The sequence below is a fragment of the Aspergillus homomorphus genome, assembly GCF_003184865.1.
Source record: "Aspergillus homomorphus CBS 101889 unplaced genomic scaffold BO97scaffold_1, whole genome shotgun sequence".
NCBI lineage: Eukaryota > Fungi > Ascomycota > Eurotiomycetes > Eurotiales > Aspergillaceae > Aspergillus > Aspergillus homomorphus.
The window spans coordinates 119,828-140,549 of NW_020291887.1; the positions used below are offsets into that span (position 1 = coordinate 119,828).

Here is a 20,722-nt window from a genome sequence, read left to right on the forward strand (position 1 = left end):
GGAGAGAAACACTTGCGCCATCGGCTGCTTGTCATTGGTGGACAGGAGTATACTATGGCTGACGGATGGGATGCGAAGCCCCCAAAGCATATCCGTAGGAGATTGCCATGGCGTACACTTTGTGAAGAATAAGATGAGAGACCCATGTCATGATTAATCTCATCATCTCCAGAGTACAAATTCCTGAGCAGGTCATGCACCGCAGCCAAGGGTTGCACAACCAAAGCGAGTGCCTTCGAAGGGATTACCTTACACCAATGACAGTACCGAAACCGTGCGAATACGCGCTAGAACGGCGGAATTCTGTGGCAGGCAGACTAAACCACATCGGGCAGGCGGGACCTTACCCGCGGGCCCCAAAGAAGCAGCGGCCGCGGAAGAGTGAGGAAGAGGCCACCTGGAACTTCCCAGCTTCATGCAGCTTCTTATATAACCAACCTTCCAGCTGCTCCTCTTCCCTTCCATTTCCCCCATTCTTCTGTCTTTACATCCAACTTCGTCCCCCACCCCCCATCTTTACTTGTCGCCCTTTGTACCGCGACTTCTCTTGAGCTTGTCTCATCCACCCAGTCGGCCCATCGTGGTGTATTCGCGGGTGTGCTCGTGTTTGTTTTCTTCTTTCCCTACTCGATCTTCCCCGGTGTTCTAGCCTTCAGAGCACCAAATCTCATCCACAATGCGTTTCAACGCTGCCTTGACTTCCGCTCTGGTCTCCTCGGCCTCCATCATGGGCATGGCCCATGCGGAGGAGACCGAGAAGAAGCCTGAGACCACCTCCATTGCGGAAAAGCCGACTTTCACCGTATGTTGATCTCGCCCGGTGCTTTCTGACTCCCTTTGCATCCTGCTGACGACGCACCATCAGCCTACTACCCTCAAAGCTCCTTTCTTGGAACAGTTCACCGATGACTGGGATAGCCGGTGGACTCCTTCCCACGCCAAGAAGGAGGACTCCAAGTCTGAGGAGGACTGGGCCTACGTCGGTGAATGGGCTGTTGAGGAGCCGACTGTGCTAAAGGGTATCGAGGGAGACAAGGGTCTTGTCGTCAAGAACGTTGCTGCCCACCACGCTATCTCCTCCAAGTTCCCCAAGAAGATTGACAACAAGGACAAGACTCTCGTTGTCCAGTATGAAGTCAAGCCGCAGAGTATGTCGAATTCATCGCAGAAGTGCAAGTATATGGAAGTGTCGCTAAACATTTGCCGTTAGACTCCCTTGTTTGTGGTGGTGCCTACCTGAAGCTTCTCCAAGACAACAAGAAGCTCCAGTCCGAGGAGTTTTCCAACGCCTCCCCCTACGTTATCATGTTCGGTCCTGATAAGTGCGGTGCCACCAACAAGGTAAAGCTCGCCTTTAGCAGAAGATGGAGGGATATCACAGCAGCTAATTCGATTCCAGGTGCACTTCATCTTCCGTCACAAGAACCCCAAGACCGGAGAGTACGAGGAAAAGCACCTCAAGGCGCCTCCTGCCGCCCGTACCAACAAGGTCACCTCCTTGTACACCCTGATTGTCCGCCCTGATCAGACCTTCTCCATCTTGATCGACGGCGAGGAGGCCAAGAGCGGTAACTTGCTCGAGGATTTCAACCCTCCCGTCAACCCCGAGAAGGAGATTGATGACCCCAAGGACAAGAAGCCCGCCGACTGGGTCGACGAGTCCAAGATCCCTGACTCGGAGGCCACCAAGCCCGAGGACTGGGATGAGGAGGCTCCTTATGAGATTGTCGATGAGGATGCCGAGAAGCCCGAAGATTGGCTGGAGGACGAGCCCACCGCTATCCCCGACCCTGAGGCTGAGAAGCCCGAGGATTGGGATGATGAGGAGGATGGCGACTGGGTTCCTCCCACCGTCCCCAACCCCAAGTGCCAGGAAGCTTCTGGCTGCGGTCCCTGGACTGCTCCCATGATCAAGAACCCCGCTTACAAGGGCAAGTGGACTGCTCCTCTGGTCGACAACCCCGCCTACAAGGGACCCTGGGCCCCTCGCAAGATTGCCAACCCCGCTTACTTCGAGGACAAGACTCCTTCCAACCTTGAGCCCATGGGCGCTGTAAGCTCCTCTCTAATACCTTTTCTTTGGTGTGAACAGCCTGACTAATTCTTGACACAGATTGGTTTCGAGATCTGGACCATGCAGAACGACATCCTTTTTGACAACATCTACATTGGTCACTCCGAGGAGGATGCTGAGCAGCTCCGCAAGGAGACCTTCGATATTAAGCACCCCATCGAGTTGGCCGAGGAGGAGGCCAACCAGCCCAAGCCGGAGGAGAAGACTGCCGAGCCCAGCGTCAGCTTCAAGGAGAACCCTGTGGCACACATCCGTGAGAAGGTTGACCGTTTCGTCGGCTTGGCCAAGCAGGACCCCATCACCGCCGTGAAGCAGGTTCCCGATGTGGCCGGTGGTATTGCTGCCGTGCTTGTCACCATGCTGCTCCTGATTGTGGGCGCTGTCGGCGCCAGCAGCCCGGCCCCTGCTCCGGTGAAGAAGGGCAAGGAGGCTGCCAGTGCGGCTAAGGAGAAGGCCGCTGAGGCTGTCAGCTCTGCTACCAACACTGGCAAGAGCGGCGCCACCAAGCGCCAGACTCGCTCTTCTGCCGAGTAGATGGGCCTGCCTTGCTAAATCAGGCGCGTGGTTAGAAATGAAGCGGCCCAAAAGTGAGCATTTTGCGGGGAGGGACAGCTTCCGACCCAGTATTTTGTTTTCTTTCGATTTCCCATATTATACCTACCTGTTGCAGCGTTAAATCAATGATTTGTTCTTTTATTCTGATTATGTTGGGAGGCACGGCTAGAGAGCCGCTGCTGTTCTGTCTGTGATGCGATATGAAGGCCACACTTGAGGGACCTGCCTCGATTTGTTTTTGAAACCTGTAAAGTAGCCGATGGAAAGACATCAATCATATGGTCGATGATTGTCCCTAGCTTAGGTAATTGAGTCCATTGTTTTGTTCAGGTTGGTGTTGCGCAAAATCCCAGAATTGAGATTGGGTCTCCAATCATCACTGGTTTGCTGTCGACTCTTGTTGCATGTTGTCCGCGGAATGGAGATGATATGATCTTAACCACACCTGAAAGACCTTAGGCGATTGGGAATATCAACTCAAGAAAATTCCTGTTCGGAATGTCCTGCCGAGTTCGAAGCAACATTGAAAACTTGACTCGGATAATCGATCGAACGGCGATGAATAAATCGAAGCACCGGAAGTGAAGCCCGCCCAATATGGCAGGTAGTTCCGTGGGCACTGATGATTGGCGGTGCTCGCCGAGGACAGCCTGCGATAAACGCATCCCTATCAGTGACGGCCGATTGTGAGCCTCGGCGGTCAGGAACGGAGCCTGGAGGGCCAAGTCAACCCCAGTTCTGGGGAAGCCTAAGTTACTCCAACTAAGTTATTAAAGTATACCTCCCCTTCCTTGGTTTCAACCCTTCCCCTCCTCCTTCCCTCCTTCTCCTCACGCGCTGAGCTGTCATACCTCTGTGCTGTCAACTTCTTGAGATTGCTATAAATCAGCCTACCTTCCTGCACCTGCTCCGCCTTCTTTCCTCTCCATGATGGCTGCCCATCGCTCCCTTGCCCGTTCTCTCCCCGCTCTCCGCGCTGCTGCTCCCCGCACGGCCCTCACCGTCCCTAGATTGTCCGCCACCAGAACGCCTGCAGCTGTAGCTTCACTTTCCAGGCATCTTTCCACCGCTGCTATGGCTCCTTCATCTCTTCTAGCCTCGTCCTCCTCTTCTACCACCCGCAGTCTGCATGCCACGGCCCAGCGACGGACCCCCGCGGCCTCCACCGCTAGTGAATATCCTACCGATCACAGCCCCGTTGCAAACCCCATCGATACTACCAACTTTCTCGACAATGAGTTCGTCTCATCTAAAGCTACTACATGGATCGATTTGCACGACCCAGCCACCAACAATCTCATCACTCGCGTGCCCCAGAGTACCCATGAGGAGCTGAAGGCCGCCGTTGAGTCCGCCCAAAAGGCCTTTCCGGCCTGGCGCGCCACCAGTGTTATTGCCAAACAGCAGATCATGTTCAAGTTCGTTAGCCTGATTCGGGCCAACTGGGACCGCCTGGCTGCCTCTATCACCCTCGAGCAAGGTAAGACCTTTGCCGATGCCAAGGGCGACGTTCTCCGTGGTCTTCAGGTTGCTGAAACCGCCTGTGGCATCACTACTCAATTGACGGGCGAGGTACTCGAAGTCGCCAAGGATATGGAGACTCGAAGCTACCGTGAGCCTCTGGGTGTCGTGGCCGCCATCTGCCCCTTCAGTGAGTCTCATTCTCCGCTCGGATGCATTTGCCGAGGCTAACCGCGGTTTGCCAGACTTCCCCGCAATGATTCCCCTCTGGTCCATCCCTGTCGCCACCATAACCGGCAATTGCCTGATTCTCAAGCCCTCCGAGCGTGACCCCGGCGCAGCCATGATTCTGGCTGAGCTGGCTCGGGAAGCTGGCTTCCCGCCCGGCGTCGTCAACATCATCCACGGCTCCGCCAAGACCGTTGATTTCATCCTGGATGAACCCTCCATCAAAGCTATCAGCTTCGTTGGCAGTAACCGGGCGGGAGAGTACATCTACACCCGGGGGTCTGCTAACGGCAAGCGTGTGCAGGCCAACCTTGGTGCGAAGAACCACGCCGCTGTGTTGCCGGACTGCAACAAGAACCAGTCCCTCAACGCTATTGTTGGTGCAGCCTTTGGTGCCGCTGGCCAGCGATGCATGGCTTTGAGTACTGTGGTTATGGTCGGAGAAACCCAGGACTGGCTGCCAGAGATTGCTGAGCGGGCCAAGGCTTTGAATGTCAATGGTGGTTTCGAGGAGGGAGCTGATCTTGGCCCCGTCATTAGCCCTCAGAGCAAGAAACGGATTGAGGATTTGATTGCCAGTGCTGAAGAAGAGGGTGCCACTATCCTTCTGGATGGTCGCGGCTACAAGCCCGAGAAATACCCGAACGGCAACTTTGTAAGTGGTCGCTATTCCTATCACATAAACTTTTGCTCATGGACCCTTCTAGGTTGGTCCCACCATCATCACCAATGTGACCCCCCAAATGAAGTGCTATACCGAGGAGATCTTCGGCCCTGTCCTGATCTGCTTATCGGTGCCCACGCTCGACGATGCTATCGAGCTCATTAACAAGAATCCATACGGGAACGGCGCCGCTGTCTTCACCCGCTCCGGATCTACTGCCTCGCGCTTCCAGAAGGACATTGAGGCCGGCCAGGTCGGCATCAACGTGCCCATCCCTGTCCCGTTGCCCATGTTCTCTTTCACCGGTAACAAGAAGAGTATTGCGGGTGGTGGTGCGAACACGTTCTACGGCAAGCCTGGTCTGCAGTTCTACACTCAGCAGAAGACCGTGACTAGCTTGTGGCGTAGTGAGGACGCAATCAGCACCAAGGCTAATGTCGTGATGCCTACACACCACTAGGCTTGATGCATCCATGAAAACTGAGATAAAAATTATTTTCAACATATGTTATATCCGTATGCGGTGTTCTACTCATTGTGGGTTGCAAATTTAGCCAATCAATGTCATTATTGAAACACTTCGAAGAGCTTTGTGCTTGCATTTTGCTGTCCACTGTTGACAAAATTGCTTATGGTGCGGTAGTATGCATTCTGGCTTCTCTGCTGCTTAACAAGATGAAGTGTGGTATGAATAAAATTGAACCAGGTCTATACTGAACTGTTTCTAGAGAGGAGACTGGGACCCCAAGCTCGGACACTGACTGAGCGTGAAGCTAAAAATACTTCAAAGCAGACCCGCCATCGAAGAGATAATAGGGGACAGCGACTGCTACCGAGAAACCACCCGCCAACCCATGATAAGGCGCCCTTTGCTTTGAAGGATTAAATCACTCATTCCTCGGACCAGCATAGCTGTATACGAATCTGGCCAACTCGTACTTGGCCTCCTTTGCAACGACCACGCGGCGCGTGTAGTATCGTTGCCCATCGATCATCTCAAAGCCCCAGATCTACCATCGCCCGAGTTAGCCGACGCATCAACATCGAGACAATCGCACCGAACAATGCCGATCGAAGAATACGAACCTGTTCCGCGGTCCATCCATTATCCAGACTCTCCACAAAACTTCCAAACCACAAGCCCTCACCCTCACCAAGCTCCTCACCTAGGCCGTTCTCCACCACGAAACCCTCCGCGGGTTTGCCGTCTGCCAGGATCTCGCCGTTCAGGAACTGGGCCACTTTGGGGTCATCGCTCTTGGTTAGGAACGCGAAGTTGGGGCGGACTTTTCCGTCACTGCTGCTACTGCCGCGGAAATAGCGCGACTGGCCCTGAACATGGCCGAAGATGTGGTCGGTGTGTTCGCGCTTTTGGCCGTCGCTGATGCGGTGCTCGCTGGTGCCCTTAATGCCTCCGGTCAGGGTTTGGTCGATGTTGATGTGGGTGATGGTGGAATCCTCAGGGTCGGGGTAGGTGTCAATGTGTAGAGTGATCGTGGCGAGGTTGAGGGCTTTACGGGTGAGCCAGCTCATTCCTTGCTATTTCGGGGCTGTGAGTCTGGCGGGAATGAGCAATTGGGTGGGATAGGGTAATTACCAGGGCTAGAATCGCATCGGTGGGGTTGGACAAGGATTTGTTCTGCAGCAGGTATTAGTTAGTGACGGAGACTTAAAATCAGCTATCGTGATAAGACATATGGCATTACCATTGTCCATTCTCCGCTGAGGTTCTTGATAGTGACTTCTGCGGGGGCGGCCATTTTGGTGATGAGGGGTATATTTCACTTGATATGAGGGTGAGTTTGAAAGTTGCTACGAGGATAGGATAGGGAGTAAAGATATACAGGAGAATTTCTCGGTTCCCTCACAGCAGTACAGGTTCGAGGAATAAAAGCGCGAGGAAAAGTGTAGGATTGAAGGAGTAAGCGAGGTGGGACAAGACAGCTTTAAGAGTCCATCCCGCAATCAAGTTGGAGAAGGGCAGTTCGGCCCTTCATGTGATCGTGGCTTCCTTCCTGCCTCGATTCAATGCCATTCCTTTTTAATTTAGACGGGCAATTGCGGCCGAGGTTGGCTCGAAGAAGGAACTCCGCAATGCGTGAACATGTGGTCGAGTCATTGCTTCCTTTCTGCCTGAATGGAGAGATGCGGAGTAATTCCAGTCGCCGAAGACGCTATGATCGCCAGTGTCATTGACAATCGAAGAATGTTATGCTTATTGTGTTTGAGGAGGCATCGTCGTACCTGACCGTATGTATAAATTGCCGTATGGTATTTACCCGCCCCTGGCACGTGAACAAACATTCCCCTTTCATCTGCCTCTACTCCAACTCCAACCATTCCCCGACCGTGATTCCATCTTCGCGCTCAGTCATATCGCTGGACACCATGTCCTTTAATCGGAAATATGCCGGTCTTCCTGACCTGGTCAGCACATTGCCATCGTTTAGGTTTTGTATAAACCATAATTAACAACGACATATAGGACCTCGCTCCCGATATCTACGAAACCCCCGATTTGACTGATGGAGCTTCGACCATACCGGTTCGCTGTTATGCCCTTCGTCCGCACGGGCGTCCTTACAGTTCTAACAATACTCGGCAACCTTAGACTACCACTCTTCGCACCGCATCCAACGCAGATGATGATGCCGGTTCCAATTCCGATATCGACCGCCAGGGTATCAATGCCGACGAGGCGCGCGCCCACTTTCTCGGTACGGCCGTCGACGCCCGCGATGTCAACTTCTCCGACAGCATAGCCGCAAAACGAAAAGCATACAGAAGCAAAAGCCGTCGACGGCGGAGACATGAGCCTGGAGCCGAGGATGTCGACGACTTCAGCGATAGCGAGGACGAAAGTTGGGAGCGGAAGCTGGCCCGTCTGCGCCGCGAAGTCGAGGAGTTGAAAGACCAGCTGGCAACCCAGCAATCCAACGCCGAGTCTGCGGAGCCACCCGTCGTAAATGAGTCTGGCTCGGCTGGAACAGATGGGGTGTTGGAATTAAGTCGCGCATTGGACAACCTCTACTCATCCTCGCGCAGTGGCCCATCCGGCTCTCACTCGGCCGCAGCCGTCTTGTCTCAGAAACTCGCCTCCACATCCACCCCAGATTCCCCAGTCAGCAACTCGGCCCAGCTGGACGACCGAAAGCCCGCCAACAATCGGCCCCAAACGCCTCCTTCCCCATCCGCAGCAGGTGGTGGGGTTCTCGCCCATGCGGCCTCGTTTGATGGGCGACTAGCCCTCATTGAAGCCGCAATGGGAGTCTCCAGCTCCTCGAACCCCTTTGTCAATGACGGTATCTCCGAACCCGCCCTCCAACCTGTTCTCCCTGCTCTCGACCACCTCACTACTCGTCTCACCACCTTGATGAACCTCCTTGTCGGCCCGAACCCCGTCTCCGCCTTTCCAACCATGGGCACGGCCCCTCCAGCAACCACTGTCACCACTCCTCATCTTGAGTCCCTATCCACCCGCGTGCGCAAACTCACTGCCGACACGGAAGCCCTAGCAAAAGCCCGCAAGCGCGCTGTGGATGCCGCGAAAGCTGCGCAGAACGCGCGTATCTCCTCCACGGCTCTCGAGCCTTCTGATATGTCCGTATCCTCCTCGTCCGCCACGGAAGTCGACCCTGCCGCCACGCAGCGCGACGAGCAGGCCACCAAGATCCAGGCCCTCTACGCTACTCTTCCCACCATTCAATCCCTTCATCCAATCCTCCCGAGCGTCCTCGAACGACTCCGCTCTCTGCGCGCCATCCACGCGGGGGCCGCCCATGCCTCGGAGTCATTAGATGTTATGGAGAAGCGACAAGCTGACATGGCTCGGGAAATTGAGCAATGGCGCGAGGGACTGCGGGTAGTAGAGGAGAAGATGAAGCAGGGTGAGGCGGCGCTGAAGAACAATATCGAGACGGTAGAGCCATGGGTCAGGGATCTGGAAAGTCGACTTGACAGGTTAGGTGTTAGTGGGGTGTAAATACTGCACTCCATTTAATGCAGTACATAGTGTAGGATACGGATGAACATGAGTTGGAGAAGCAGGCACCCGGCAAGTGCAGGTCATGGGTTGTCGGACGTATTGTCCTGTTCATGTTGAGCAGAAACCTTATGCTTGAGCTATTACGAGAATGCACATATATTAATTTCAAAAACATGTATTCTGCTCTAGCCAGCGAAAGACCAATAGCTCATTGCTGTTTGTTCCAAAAGTAGATCTTTCTACTTCATCCGAGTGGGTTGTTGATCTAAAATGCCCGTGTGCTGATAGCTCCCAGCCGAGATATGCCTGCGATCCGTGCTTGGAGCCACAGCATTGTGAAGTGTTAATTAGTTTGATTTTCACAATTCTGTGAGCATATATGCACTAAGGCGAGATTGAGTCGTTCGGGAGCTTCCTAGCCACACTTGTCCGCGACCTATCACGTGTCGTCTGGACAAGATCCATAACTATGAGCTCCCCGATGGCCGCCTAATCGGAGCCTAGGCACGTGACCGCGCGCCGCCTTCCCCGCGTCGATCGACGCGCCTCTTTATTAAAGAAAAGCTTCCCCGGAGACGACAAGAAACCTCGATGACGGAAGAACGGTGCAATCTCCCGATGTACGCTGTGTCTTGTGCATGAAAGAAATCTGCACGTAGGCGGAGCGCAGACAATCAAAATGTGAGTTTCAGGGCCGTGGCACAAGATCTCGCAATTTCGGGGGGTTTAACTAATCCGCGTTTGCAGGTGTAAGTCTTGCCGCGGAGCTAGATATGGAGGATCTCCGTCTCCCGAGCCCAGTGACACTAATCTGATTTCTTTGCGACAAAAGCGAAGATAGACAAGCTTTCGATCTTGGGGTATGTGTGGCTTTTATTTTAATTAGTCTATTCGTTGGGCGAATACTTTGACTGACACAGTGGTTTGTCATTCTGCACAGTGTTCGCTCGTTCGACAATACCCGCAGCGAGACTATTCAGTTCCATACGCCTCTCACATTGATTGTTGGATATAATGGATCGGGCAAGACGGTGAGTATTGCGCTTCTATCTGGACTGTTGAGTATTTGGCTTGCTGAGGCGGTCTAGACGATTATCGAGTGTCTCAAGTATGCGACCACCGGCGATCTCCCACCTAATAGCAAGGGTGGTGCGTTTATTCACGACCCGAAGGTATGGCAGGCAATATACCTAAGTACGAGGATGTTTGCTGATGAGGGTGATTATGGTTGGTAGCTATGCGGCGAGAAGGAGGTCCTGGCCCAGGTTAAACTATCGTTCAAAGGAACGTCCGGGGCCAAGATGGTGGCGACGAGGAGTCTCCAGCTCACGGTGAAGAAAACCACGCGGCAGCAGAAGACGCTAGAAGGACAGCTTCTGATGATTAAAGACGGCGAGAGGACGGCCATCTCCTCCCGGGTGGCGGAGCTGGACCAGATCATGCCCCAGTACCTGGGCGTGTCGAAGGCCATTCTCGACTCCGTCATTTTCTGCCACCAGGACGAGAGCCTGTGGCCCATGAGCGAACCGTCAGTCCTGAAGAAGAAGTTCGATGAGATCTTCGAGGCGATGAAGTATACCAAAGCGATCGACAATATCAAGGCGCTCCGCAAGAAGCAGAATGAGGAACTGGCCAAGTACAAGATCATGGAGCAGCATGCCAAGGAAGATAAGGAAAAGGCAGATCGTGCAGAGAAGAGGTCGATCAAGCTGCAGGATGAAATCGAGGCATTGCGGACGGAGACGCAGCAACTCTCCCAGGAGATGAGGCGTGTGGCTGAATTAGCCGACAAAGCTTGGAAGGAGTCGGAGAGTTACTCCCAGATCTTGGGAGCCCTCGAAGGAAAGCGCATCGAGGCAAAGAGTATCCAGACGACTCTCGATAACTTGAAGCGACACTTGGTTGAGCTCGATGATTCAGATGAGTGGCTTGAATCGAACTTGGAACAGTTTGAGACCAAGCAACTGCAGTACCAGCAACAGGAGGAATCGCAGAAGGAGCATTACATGGAGATCAAAGAGCAAATCGAGAACTCCCGTCACAAGCTGGGTCTCAAGCAGGCCGAGTACGGAAAATTCGAAAATGATAAGGCAAACTTCGAGCGCCAGGTCGAGAGGCGGCAGCGCATGACGAAAGAGGTTGCGCGAAGTCACAGTATCCGTGGATTTGACAACGTTGTGGATCAGGCGGATGTCGACGAATTCATGCGGAGAGTAAGAAAGATTCTCAAAGAGCAAAACCAGGTATTGGAGCGAGTCAAGCGGGAAGCACAGAGCGAGCTGCGTGAGGCCCAGGACTCTCTCAACCAGATTGGGCAACGCAAGTCCGCGCTGCAAGAAAGTAAGATTGCGGCCAAGCGGCAAATAGCTTCTAATATCAGAGACGCGGCTACCTACCAAGCGAAACTCAATGAGATCAACGTCGATGAGGGTGTGCAGGCTGCACTGGAGACAAACATTGAAGACATCGTTTCTCGCTTGGACCAGGCGAAAGAGCGTTCGCGATCTGCCTCGTGGGAGAAAGAGATCCAGAGTGTCAATTCGGAGATTCGCAGTCTTGAAGACGAAAGCTCTCGCCTAAACACTGAACTGATCGAGGCGACTAAGAAGGCTGGTGATCTGGCTCGTCTAGATCACTTGAAGAAAGAACTCAAGGAAAGGGAGCGCAGCCTGGAAACGATGAAAGGAGCACATGGGGAACGGCTTTCTAAATTGGTCAAACTAAGCTGGAGCACCGAATCTCTAGAGCAAGATTTTCAACAGGTTCTAGAAGAAGGATCGAGGCAGGTCTCAAAGGCGGAGCGTGAACGCGATGGCGTCAGCCGAGAACTGGAACAGGTGGAGTTCAAGTTGAAAGAGGCCAAAAAGTCTCTGACTCAACGGCAAAAGGAGCTCAAAGGGAGTATTCAAGAGATCCGTGAGGCTGTTGGTGATGAGCCTGAGGAATATCCCGAAATTGTCAAGGAGCGACAGATCCAGCTCGATCTCGCTAGAAAGGATGCCGAGCAATACGCTGGCGTCGGCTCATACATGAGAGATTGTCTTGACACGGCGAAATCATCCAAAGTCTGTCGGTTGTGTCAGCGTGGTTTCGAAGCAGAGTCTAAATTACAAATCTTCATCAAGAAGCTTGAGGGCTTGGTCAAGAAAGCCCAACGGAATCTTGAAGACGAAGATATTCGGAACTTGGAGGAAGACCTCAATACTGCACGAGAGGCCATTACGGCCTACAACACATGGTCGAGACTGAAGGAAACAGAAATCCCTAGTCTCGAAAAGGAGGAAGAACAGTATGTCCTCCAACAGGACAAGCTGCTTAGCCAGCTGGAAGAGCATGACAAGATCGTTAGCGAGAAAATTGAGAAAAAGAAAGACGTCGAAGCGCTCTCGAAGACTGTCAACACTATCGTGAAATACGACAGCGAGATCAAGGCCATCCACTCTCAGATTCAAGAACTTTCTTCGAAGCAGGAGGACAATACTGGATCTCGCACTTTGGAGGACATTCAGGAAGAAATTGCTGGTATCGGCGAACGATCCCGAGCTCTGAAGAAGACCCTCGCAAAGCTCACGCATGAAAAGGAGCAGACGTTGGCGGAGACCAATAACCTGGAGCTGCAGCTCAGAGACGCTAAGAGTAACCTGGATAACGCCAAGTTCCAGCTGGAAAGGAAAGCAGACCTTTTGACCCGCCTCGGAGAATTCAAGACCCTCAACGATGAACAGCGTGCCGCGATCGCAAAGGCAGACAAAGACATTGAGGATCTTACTCCTGAACTCCTCAAATTTCAAGCGCAGTATGACGATATCAGTCAGCGCGCCGAAGCACGCGAAAGAGAATTGCAGCAAGGCATCTCCCAGCTCTACGACAGCGTACATCAGCTGGAGCTGGCGAACGAAGAGATCGATGCCTACAACGAGCGGGGTGGTCCTACCCAGCTCGAGCGAAGCAAGCGAGAACTCCAGGTCATTGAGAGCGAGATTAGTGAACTGGAATCCGAGCAGGCAGCCATCACCAAAGAGATCAACCGAATATCTGCTCAACTTAAGGACAGCGAGAACACCAAGCGCCAGTACGCAGACAATCTGACTTACCGCCAGGCGACCAGAGCCCTGGACAAAGTCAATGCGGAGATCGATCAACTTGCCGCTCAGAACGCGGAGGTCGACCGGAGTCGCTTCAAGGATGAATCCGAGCGTCGAACGCGCGAGCACAACGCCCTCGCCGCCAAGCAAGCGAGCAAGATGGGCGAGATGAAGTCCAAGGACGACCAGTTGATGCAGCTCCTCGCCGACTGGGACACAGACTACAAGAACGCCGCCAGCAAATACAAGGAAGCCCACATCAAGGTCGAAACCACCCGCGCGGCGGTCGACGACCTGGCTCGCTACGGCGGCGCGCTCGACAAAGCCATCATGAAATACCACGGTCTTAAGATGGAGGAAATAAACGCTATCATCGGCGAGCTCTGGCAGAAGACCTACCGAGGCACGGATGTCGACACCATCCTCATCCGATCCGACAACGAGAATGCCAAGGGCAACCGCTCGTACAACTACCGTGTCTGCATGGTCAAGCAAGGCGCCGAGATGGATATGCGCGGGCGCTGTAGTGCCGGTCAAAAGGTGCTGGCAAGCATCATCATCCGCTTGGCCCTGGCCGAATGCTTCGGGGTGAATTGCGGCTTGATTGCCCTTGATGAGCCGACGACCAACCTGGACCGGGACAATATCCGGTCTTTGGCTGAGTCGCTCCACGACATCATCCGGACGCGCCAGCAGCAGGCGAACTTCCAGCTTATAGTCATCACCCATGACGAAGAATTCCTGCGGCACATGCAGTGCGGTGACTTCAGTGATTACTATTACCGTGTTTCGCGGAACGAGCGACAGAAGTCCATCATTGAGAGACAATCAATCGCTGAGGTATGTATAACGCGGTTCAAGGTTTGGAAGAGCTGATACTAACGGGTGTAGGTTATGTGATGACGTCTTCAAGCCTCCAGGCATGAGGTAAATAGGTCTGCTCATCGACAGCGGGCCACAAGTGATACACATCACTTCTTGTATATTAGTGGAGACAAGCGGCATAGGCATGGGCCGGCGTTCAGAAAATGCAGTCATTCAAAAAGTAATAAGTCACATTATAATATCCAAGCGCGCTAGAACAAACAGCCAGAGCTACAATCAATCAAAAAATCAAGTTTCTCTACCTACAGCAGCTCCCCATCCCCCTCCCCGTCCAGCAACGGTACGAACCGAAAGTCCACAAAGCTCACCACCGGCGCCAAACCACCTCTGGCAGACAACTTAGCGGCACTGCCACCATTGACATCAAACTCGATCATGAACTGTAGACTCAGCACCCCCTGCCGATCACCCCGGATACTGACCTTGTTAGCGACCGCCATCGCGCGCGCCGCCTTCTGGATAGACGCGAACTTGTAATCCTGCCGGATTCTCGACCCCATCGACGAAGGCGGACTGACCAGAAACGTCTCGGTGACTGTCGGGGCGAGCCGCGCCCTTTTCGCCCTGGACGCACCCTCGTTCTCTCCTTCCGCACCGTTGTTCGATGCCCCACCATCACCACCACCACCGCCGGTCGTCTGATTCTCGACCGAGAACTCGACGGTCGACTCGCTGAACGAGCCGCCGGCGCCGGAGAGCGCGAAGAACGGTTCCCGCGTCGCGGAGGCGGAGACCTTGAGGGCAACCGGGTCGGTAGCTGCCAGCTCGGTGATGGCGTCGTGGAGCCAGGCGGACCGCATGATGATCTTCATGCAGATGGCGTCGCGCTGTAGCGGAATCTCGATCTCGCCGCCTTCGGGCTCGTACGTGGTCAGCTCGCAGGTGGTTTTGACACCGGTTTCGGTGAGAGTGATGCTGAGCGGGCTGCCTTCTGTGTCGTAGCGCAGGGTGCAGGAGCGGTCGAGGAGTAACGCGGGGGTGGTGAAGGCGCTGGGCCCCGGTTGGACGCTGCCGGCGCGGGAACTACTGCTCCCGCCGCCCGACGCGGAGGAGTCGTTGATGCCCAGGATCTTTAGGGTTTCGAGGAGGGCGGAGAGAGAAATTTCGAAGCACGGGTAATATGTTGTTGGTGTCGTTGTGTCGGTGTCGGTGTTTGTGGGTGGGGATTCGTGGTCCTCGTCGTGGTCATCGGTCGCAGTGGCGGGCGGGCGCGGTGCGTTGAAGATGTAGCTCGTGAAGAGGGCCTTGTCGAGGAAGGCGAGACCCTGTACTGTTCGTGCTTCTTCCACGGAGAAACGGATTCCGTCGGGCGTGAGCTGCACGGTGGCTTTGGGTGCGAAGCCGATGCATTGTAGGAGCGTGTAGAGGTGATGGGCGTTGCTGGAGACAGCTGTAAAAATGGGTTCCGAGTCCGTCATGGCTTTTGGATTGCTCGTCCCTGAGCACGGCGGTGCAATGTCCGGGATTAGGTTTTAAGAGAGGGTGCAATGAGAGAGACAAGTGGGTGTGGAAATATGCTTCGTTCTTTCAACTTTCCAGTATATGGTACATGGGTATCTGAGGAGATAACTGGAACTTTAAACGTAGACCCCAACGGCACAGATCATATAAACGGCTCCGAAGCTGTTCCGTGGATGTCAGTGACTACTATCATAGCAAATGGGGTGGTGTATGGTCTTACCCAAACGCCAGCGAAGCTGGGACGCCGAACAGTGCAATGCTGGTGAAAGACCGATCTGCTCAAATGGTAAGTATAAGGGAAGACACTATCGAGAACAAAATTGAAGCAATTGGCGACTGACTCAATCCGAAGAGACCGGTAAGTAAGAAGGCTAGTGGGTCAATGTTAGTAACCGTTCGACTGCAACAAGAGGCAGGCCGGACTCACCAGCAAGCAGAAGACTAAAGCCGACGAAGAACTGGCTATCTTTCGCGATAAGGGGAGAGTAAGGGCTCGCAGAAGCTGCCTCCCAGACTTGGTGCAGAGACATTGGGACGTGACGGACAAAGATGGTCAGCAATCAGGTGCTTCTAGAGGAACAGACACAACGCTTCAGGTTCAAAGATCAAAACAGAAGAGGAGATCGCTTGATATAGTCGTCGTAGCTGTTGTCGTAATCGAAATGGTTATCTGGCTTAACTGCGCCGGGTCAACCTAATTCCGGGCCGTTCCCCGTATCGGGACGTGGAGAGAGCGCCGCGCTCACGACCGGGTTCAGCTCCAGCCAGTCTGTCGGTCCCAGTTCAGATCTAGTGAATAAGTCCTACCTCACATTATGCCGGCAATCAGTTTTGAGGGTGAGTCGACACTTCGGAAAGATAATCGCGCCGCTGAATCGACATTACTGACCCCAAACTGCGGTCCAGGTACCACTAAGCGGAAAGCTTCAGAGGAGGCTCTTTCCCCAGATTCACAGCAACGGAGCAAAAAGGCGCGCACTGATTCCCCGGAAAAGGATCCCAAGGTGAATATTTGAGAAACTGGGCAGGTGGAATTACATGCAGCATCACACTAACCTTTCTGCGTGTCTAGACAGAAGATGAACCCCTCGATAAGCCGCCCATGAGGATTGTCCCGTTCCCGGAGAAGGTAAGCTCGCAGCTCCGCACGGGTATGGATGAGACTAACACGCCCACAATAGCCTGCAGTACTGGAAGAGCGTCGTGGCGAGATCGAATTTCGGGTGGTCAATAATGATGGGTCACGCGACAGCTTCGTCGTCCTCACAGGTCTCAAGTGCATCTTTCAAAAACAACTCCCCAAAATGCCCAAGGACTATATCGCGCGCTTAGTCTACGACCGGTCGCATCTTTCCATAGCAATCGTCAAGCATCCTTTGGAGGTTGTCGGGTACGTACATGTGTGGTGGGAGCATCAGTTGGGTGGGGGATTGTGCTGACGGGGAAGGCAGCGGCATTACGTACCGCCCATTCAATAGTCGCAGGTTCGCGGAGATCGTCTTCTGTGCTATCTCCTCTGACCAGCAAGTCAAAGGATATGGCGCGCATCTCATGTCGCACTTGAAGGTTTGTATGCATCTTCCTCGGTGGGAATGCCGCTGCTAACCTGTTGGCAGGACTATGTCAAAGCGACATCGGACATCATGCACTTTCTAACCTACGCCGACAACTACGCTATCGGATACTTCAAGAAGCAGGGCTTCACGAAAGAGATCACGCTTGACAAGTCTGTTTGGATGGGGTACATCAAGGATTACGAGGGAGGAACCATCATGCAGTGTACCATGCTGCCCACGATACGATACCTAGAGATTGGTCGCATGCTTCTGAAACAAAAGGAGGCGGTCCATGCGAAGATCCGGGCTTTCAGTCGGTCACATATTATCCATGCACCTCCCAAGGAATGGAAAAACGGAGCCTGCAAGATTGATCCTTTATTGATCCCAGCTATAAAAGAGTCCGGATGGTCGCCGGATATGGATGAATTGGCTCGCCAGCCTCGCCACGGGCCGAACTACAATCAACTATTGCACCTTCTCAACGACATGCAAAACCACAGCGCAGCATGGCCGTTCACGCAACCGGTCAACCGGGATGAAGTACCGGACTACTACGAGGTCATCAAAGAACCCATGGACCTGTCGACGATGGAAGAGAAACACGAGAAGGATATGTATCCCACGCCACAAGACTTCATCAAGGATGCTATGTTGATCTTCGATAATTGTCGAAGATACAACAATGAGAACACGCCGTATGCCAAGAGCGCCAACAAGCTGGAGAAGTTCATGTGGCAACAAATACGGAATATCCCCGAGTGGTCGGTAAGTAGTTCTTCCTGGATCTTGCATGAGCGATGAGCATCCAGTCACTGACGTGTCTCCAGCATTTGGCGGAGAATCATTGAACGAGCGATTCTCTAGTCTTTGGTGTATAGGCGTTGGTTGTTGGCGTTTAGTCTTGTGCGTGTGTGATGATGAACAAAATACCCATTTAATGAGAACATGGAGCGTTGCTTTCGCTTGCACTTATATTCCTGATCTTCCTGTCGAGTGTGGACATGCATGGTCCACGATATAGATAGTTCATTGATGATCATTAACGACGCTGTTATTGCATCTCTGGTGCCTTTGGTGTAGTGGTCATGGTCTTTCAATATGGTGGGAGCAACGAAAAGGCGGGCGAGCATAATGCTTACGAGCTTCCGAACATGGAATCAACTCCCTATCTTTGATTGCTAGCTAGCAAGAAGGTACCCTACGACTTCTTCCCCAAGACCCGCTTGGGATGCCGAGCGCCCGCTGATCCCGATCCCGCCGCTCTTCCCGACCCGGATCCTTCATCTATATCCATCCTCGAGCCGCCCGAAGCCTGCATTTCCATCTCATTGCCATGCTCCCAGAACCCATCATCATCGTCATACTCATCCGCACTGAACTCACGCTTGTTGCCCCCCAGCCCACCCCCTCTATTATAGACCGCCTGCTGCTGGCCCCAGTGCCTCCGGGCGGCCCCGCCCGCCGCGCTACTCTCGCCTCCACTTACCACGCCGGCAGCCTCAGTCTGATATGCCTCAAGCGCCCGTTCGAAGGCCACGTTCCGCGCATGCTCCTTAGCCCGGCGCTTCGCCGACTCGGATTTGATCTTGGCGATCTCGGCCTCGATGTCGCTGATGACGTCTCCACAGCGGGTCTCCCATTGCGTAAGGACGGTGATAATTTTGGATAGCGATTGGGGCTTTACGTCGCGGAGCGGGGCGATGGCGGTGACGTTGACGGTAGGAGGGGTCGAGGCGGGGGAGAGACGAGCCTTGATGAGAGACGAGTAGATGGCTGTTGTGACGAGCGATTCGAAATCGGAGGGGACGGTGATGGACAGGGCGCTCATCAGGGCGGTGTAAGTGAGGGGTTGGATGGTGGAGGAGAGCGTGAGGAGCGTGAGGAGGCGTAGTTTGAGCGTCTGGGCTTCGCTCAGAGCGGGCAGGTTGGGTGTTTCTGTTTTAGGATGGCGGCGTGTTTTAGTTGGGAGCTGCGGTTGCGGTGGGTTGGCTGGGAGGTGAGCGGGTGGGATAGGAGCTCACCTTGATACTCTTGCCATGTGCCCCAGGCAAAGATCTCGAGTAATGTTAGATAGCTCTGGTATTCCGCGGGAGTGCCCGGGGAGCGGAGGGCCTGGACGGCAGCCGTCTCTAGCAGCTCTGCAAAGACGAAGGTGTGTGGGTTTGAGGTCGCGTTTGTGATGATGTTGGCGACAAAGCGAGGGGAGCTGGCGCTGGTGGAGTTGGCGAGGGCGATGAACGGTTGGAGGGCCTCGATGGCCCGAGTATGTATTTGGTCCATGCTGGGTGAGAGATGGCTCGAAATAGCTGCTTGGCTGGGGCGGGCTGTTCGTGAAAGAGCCAGGCAGGTAATCTCGGTTCTGCTCTTCAGTATTTCCGGCTTGATTATATCGTAGTGGTGCTATGCACTTATAGTGTGCGAGAATACCAGCTCAGAATTATCCGTAATCCGAAGCGGTAGTTGGGATGATGGATGGATGGATGATGAGATGTTGTGGTGGTGTTTGTCTGAGATGCAAACCATGGTGGGAGTGACATCCGCCCATGTGATCTGCATTCTGGTGTCTTGCCTCTAGTCTACGTCCTGCAATCCACGCCCAAATTTTACTATCGATCTTGTCAGGACTGCATTGGAGCAGTTCGCTTCAATCAGCGTTTCGACCGAGGCTCGGGGTGACCTTCATTTACTGAGCACCACTGCAATCTCAGGTCTGGAACCATTCCGGGAGACACAGCTCTATAGTTGAAACGTCAGAACCATCGGGTGTTTCAACCCCAGAACCCTTTCAGAACCTTTTCTTGACAGCTAAGCATGACAGCTTGTCTGAATCCAACGTTCTTGAGGCTTGCAAGCATCGGCTTGGGCACAATATCATTGGAAGTGGTTCAGGTGTCTCAGCCAAGTCACGCTCAAACCGGATTGTGTCTCTTTCGATGATGTAGGTTTCCATGTCTTACACCTTACCAGGCGTGCGGAGTCCGACGGTCGACGGTCGACGAAATACAGTACAGCATATGCCTGCACGCGATGATAGTCGGTCAGTCGGCTACATGTCTGAGTGACCAGAATGTTCGGGTTCTGGGATGATTCTCAAGTCAAGTCTGCTTCTGAATTCAGTCTGAACCCAGTTATTGTGCCAAGTTAATGAAAACGGAGCCCTCCTTGCAGACTGGCATGCAGAGCAACAGGCAATACGAGTGTCAATCCGAACCATCCTTGTGTTCGGTGCTGAGACTTGTTTGCCTGAGTATTTGTCTCAATTGTTCCGATCAGTTATAGATCGAAAACAGACAGAAGGGAGAATCGCAAAATCAATCGAAATCAAGACTATGGTTCGTGACCTCTTGGACTTGTAGACTGTTAACAAGTCTAGACTGGAAGCAGCTCACACGATACCGTACGCGTAAAGTGTACCGGAGCTGGCAGTTCCCACACGTAACTGGGCGGGGCGGGACATTCCTCGAAAGTGGAGAGAATCGGACGTAATTTTCCTCGGCTGCTCCGTTCTCATTGTTCGGTGATTGATCATGAATAAGGAAAAAGAGATGGATCACGGGCCCGGGCCACTGTCCACTCTTTGTTCAATCCCTAACCGGCCTTGACTGCCTCCTCTGGCATTCCTTTGCGAGAAGGAGACTTGACTGACTGACTTACTTATTGAGGGATGAATACGGGTGGCAGCGTCCAGCGTCCAGCGTCCAGCGTCCAGCGTCCAGCGTCCACCAGCAAAACTGCCCTGTAGCGCCCGGCCCATCCAAACTGGAA

General features: G+C 53.6%; 8 protein-coding genes across 8 annotated transcripts; 5 read left to right on the plus strand and 3 right to left on the minus strand.

Annotated features, from left to right (window-relative positions):
* Positions 1-408: 408 nt before the first annotated feature.
* Positions 409-2,947, plus strand: clxA (calnexin). Its single transcript, XM_025692283.1, has 5 exons — positions 409-802; positions 866-1,148; positions 1,211-1,341; positions 1,400-2,053; positions 2,114-2,947. Exons 1-5 carry the CDS (start codon positions 677-679, stop codon positions 2,606-2,608), a joined length of 1,689 nt encoding a protein of 562 aa, XP_025556331.1. The 5' UTR covers positions 409-676; the 3' UTR covers positions 2,609-2,947.
* A 756-nt stretch (positions 2,948-3,703) lies between these two features.
* On the plus strand, positions 3,704-5,442 carry BO97DRAFT_334699 (CoA-acylating methylmalonate-semialdehyde dehydrogenase; the record flags this gene model as incomplete). The annotated part of the gene is made up of 3 exons (XM_025691407.1): positions 3,704-4,280; positions 4,336-4,973; positions 5,026-5,442. 3 exons carry the CDS (start codon positions 3,704-3,706, stop codon positions 5,440-5,442), a joined length of 1,632 nt encoding a protein of 543 aa, XP_025556332.1.
* A 229-nt stretch (positions 5,443-5,671) lies between these two features.
* On the minus strand, positions 5,672-6,766 carry BO97DRAFT_358764 (uncharacterized protein). Its single transcript, XM_025692284.1, has 4 exons — positions 6,689-6,766; positions 6,580-6,621; positions 6,069-6,521; positions 5,672-5,992 (listed from the first exon to the last, which is right to left on the minus strand). Exons 1-4 carry the CDS (start codon positions 6,740-6,742, stop codon positions 5,870-5,872), a joined length of 672 nt encoding a protein of 223 aa, XP_025556333.1. The 5' UTR covers positions 6,743-6,766; the 3' UTR covers positions 5,672-5,869.
* Positions 6,767-7,336: 570 nt separating this feature from the next.
* Positions 7,337-9,063, plus strand: BO97DRAFT_401868 (dynactin subunit 2). The gene is made up of 3 exons (XM_025694362.1): positions 7,337-7,409; positions 7,468-7,527; positions 7,594-9,063. The coding sequence occupies exons 1-3, from the start codon at positions 7,371-7,373 to the stop codon at positions 8,962-8,964; spliced, it is 1,470 nt and encodes a 489-aa protein (XP_025556334.1). The 5' UTR covers positions 7,337-7,370; the 3' UTR covers positions 8,965-9,063.
* Positions 9,064-9,566: 503 nt separating this feature from the next.
* BO97DRAFT_358771 (MRX complex DNA-binding subunit) lies at positions 9,567-14,109 on the plus strand. The gene is made up of 6 exons (XM_025692285.1): positions 9,567-9,650; positions 9,800-9,827; positions 9,908-9,998; positions 10,056-10,139; positions 10,203-13,892; positions 13,944-14,109. The coding sequence occupies exons 1-6, from the start codon at positions 9,647-9,649 to the stop codon at positions 13,950-13,952; spliced, it is 3,906 nt and encodes a 1,301-aa protein (XP_025556335.1). The 5' UTR covers positions 9,567-9,646; the 3' UTR covers positions 13,953-14,109.
* Positions 14,110-14,179: 70 nt separating this feature from the next.
* Positions 14,180-16,018, minus strand: BO97DRAFT_380367 (putative DNA repair protein Rad1; the record flags this gene model as incomplete). Its single annotated transcript, XM_025693199.1, is given in 6 exon segments — positions 14,180-15,375; positions 15,470-15,506; positions 15,521-15,560; positions 15,619-15,673; positions 15,740-15,769; positions 15,826-16,018. The coding sequence occupies 6 exon segments, from the start codon at positions 15,926-15,928 to the stop codon at positions 14,180-14,182; spliced, it is 1,461 nt and encodes a 486-aa protein (XP_025556336.1). The 5' UTR covers positions 15,929-16,018.
* Positions 16,019-16,173: 155 nt separating this feature from the next.
* On the plus strand, positions 16,174-17,958 carry gcnE (histone acetyltransferase GCN5). Its single transcript, XM_025692286.1, has 7 exons — positions 16,174-16,235; positions 16,305-16,402; positions 16,471-16,527; positions 16,580-16,788; positions 16,850-16,964; positions 17,015-17,722; positions 17,785-17,958. The coding sequence occupies exons 1-7, from the start codon at positions 16,214-16,216 to the stop codon at positions 17,803-17,805; spliced, it is 1,230 nt and encodes a 409-aa protein (XP_025556337.1). The 5' UTR covers positions 16,174-16,213; the 3' UTR covers positions 17,806-17,958.
* A 164-nt stretch (positions 17,959-18,122) lies between these two features.
* BO97DRAFT_380374 (COP9 signalosome subunit 7) lies at positions 18,123-19,405 on the minus strand. The gene is made up of 2 exons (XM_025693200.1): positions 18,979-19,405; positions 18,123-18,892 (listed from the first exon to the last, which is right to left on the minus strand). The coding sequence occupies exons 1-2, from the start codon at positions 19,235-19,237 to the stop codon at positions 18,156-18,158; spliced, it is 996 nt and encodes a 331-aa protein (XP_025556338.1). The 5' UTR covers positions 19,238-19,405; the 3' UTR covers positions 18,123-18,155.
* Positions 19,406-20,722: the final 1,317 nt, after the last annotated feature.

Coding starts and splice junctions, on each gene's coding strand:
- BO97DRAFT_358771 (XM_025692285.1), top strand. Junction 9,828..9,907: donor GACAAGCTTTCGATCTTGGG/GTATGTGTGGCT, acceptor CATTCTGCACAG/TGTTCGCTCGTTCGACAATA. Junction 10,140..10,202: donor CGTTTATTCACGACCCGAAG/GTATGGCAGGCA, acceptor TATGGTTGGTAG/CTATGCGGCGAGAAGGAGGT.
- gcnE (XM_025692286.1), top strand. CDS start 16,214: ATGCCGGCAATCAGTTTTGAGG. Junction 16,403..16,470: donor CCCCGGAAAAGGATCCCAAG/GTGAATATTTGA, acceptor CTGCGTGTCTAG/ACAGAAGATGAACCCCTCGA. Junction 17,723..17,784: donor GGAATATCCCCGAGTGGTCG/GTAAGTAGTTCT, acceptor ACGTGTCTCCAG/CATTTGGCGGAGAATCATTG.
- BO97DRAFT_401868 (XM_025694362.1), top strand. CDS start 7,371: ATGTCCTTTAATCGGAAATATGCCGGTCTTCCTGACCTG. Junction 7,410..7,467: donor ATGCCGGTCTTCCTGACCTG/GTCAGCACATTG, acceptor AACGACATATAG/GACCTCGCTCCCGATATCTA. Junction 7,528..7,593: donor ATGGAGCTTCGACCATACCG/GTTCGCTGTTAT, acceptor CGGCAACCTTAG/ACTACCACTCTTCGCACCGC.
- BO97DRAFT_358764 (XM_025692284.1), bottom strand. CDS start 6,742: ATGGCCGCCCCCGCAGAAGTCACTATCAAGAACCTCAGCGGAGAATGG. Junction 6,522..6,579: donor CCGATGCGATTCTAGCCCTG/GTAATTACCCTA, acceptor GCCCCGAAATAG/CAAGGAATGAGCTGGCTCAC. Junction 5,993..6,068: donor ATGGATGGACCGCGGAACAG/GTTCGTATTCTT, acceptor GGGCGATGGTAG/ATCTGGGGCTTTGAGATGAT.
- BO97DRAFT_380374 (XM_025693200.1), bottom strand. CDS start 19,237: ATGGACCAAATACATACTCGGGCCATCGAGGCCCTCCAACCGTTCATC. Junction 18,893..18,978: donor CACATGGCAAGAGTATCAAG/GTGAGCTCCTAT, acceptor ATCCTAAAACAG/AAACACCCAACCTGCCCGCT.
- clxA (XM_025692283.1), top strand. CDS start 677: ATGCGTTTCAACGCTGCCTTGACTTCCGCTCTGGTCTCCTCGGCCTCC. Junction 1,342..1,399: donor AGTGCGGTGCCACCAACAAG/GTAAAGCTCGCC, acceptor ATTCGATTCCAG/GTGCACTTCATCTTCCGTCA. Junction 2,054..2,113: donor ACCTTGAGCCCATGGGCGCT/GTAAGCTCCTCT, acceptor TTCTTGACACAG/ATTGGTTTCGAGATCTGGAC.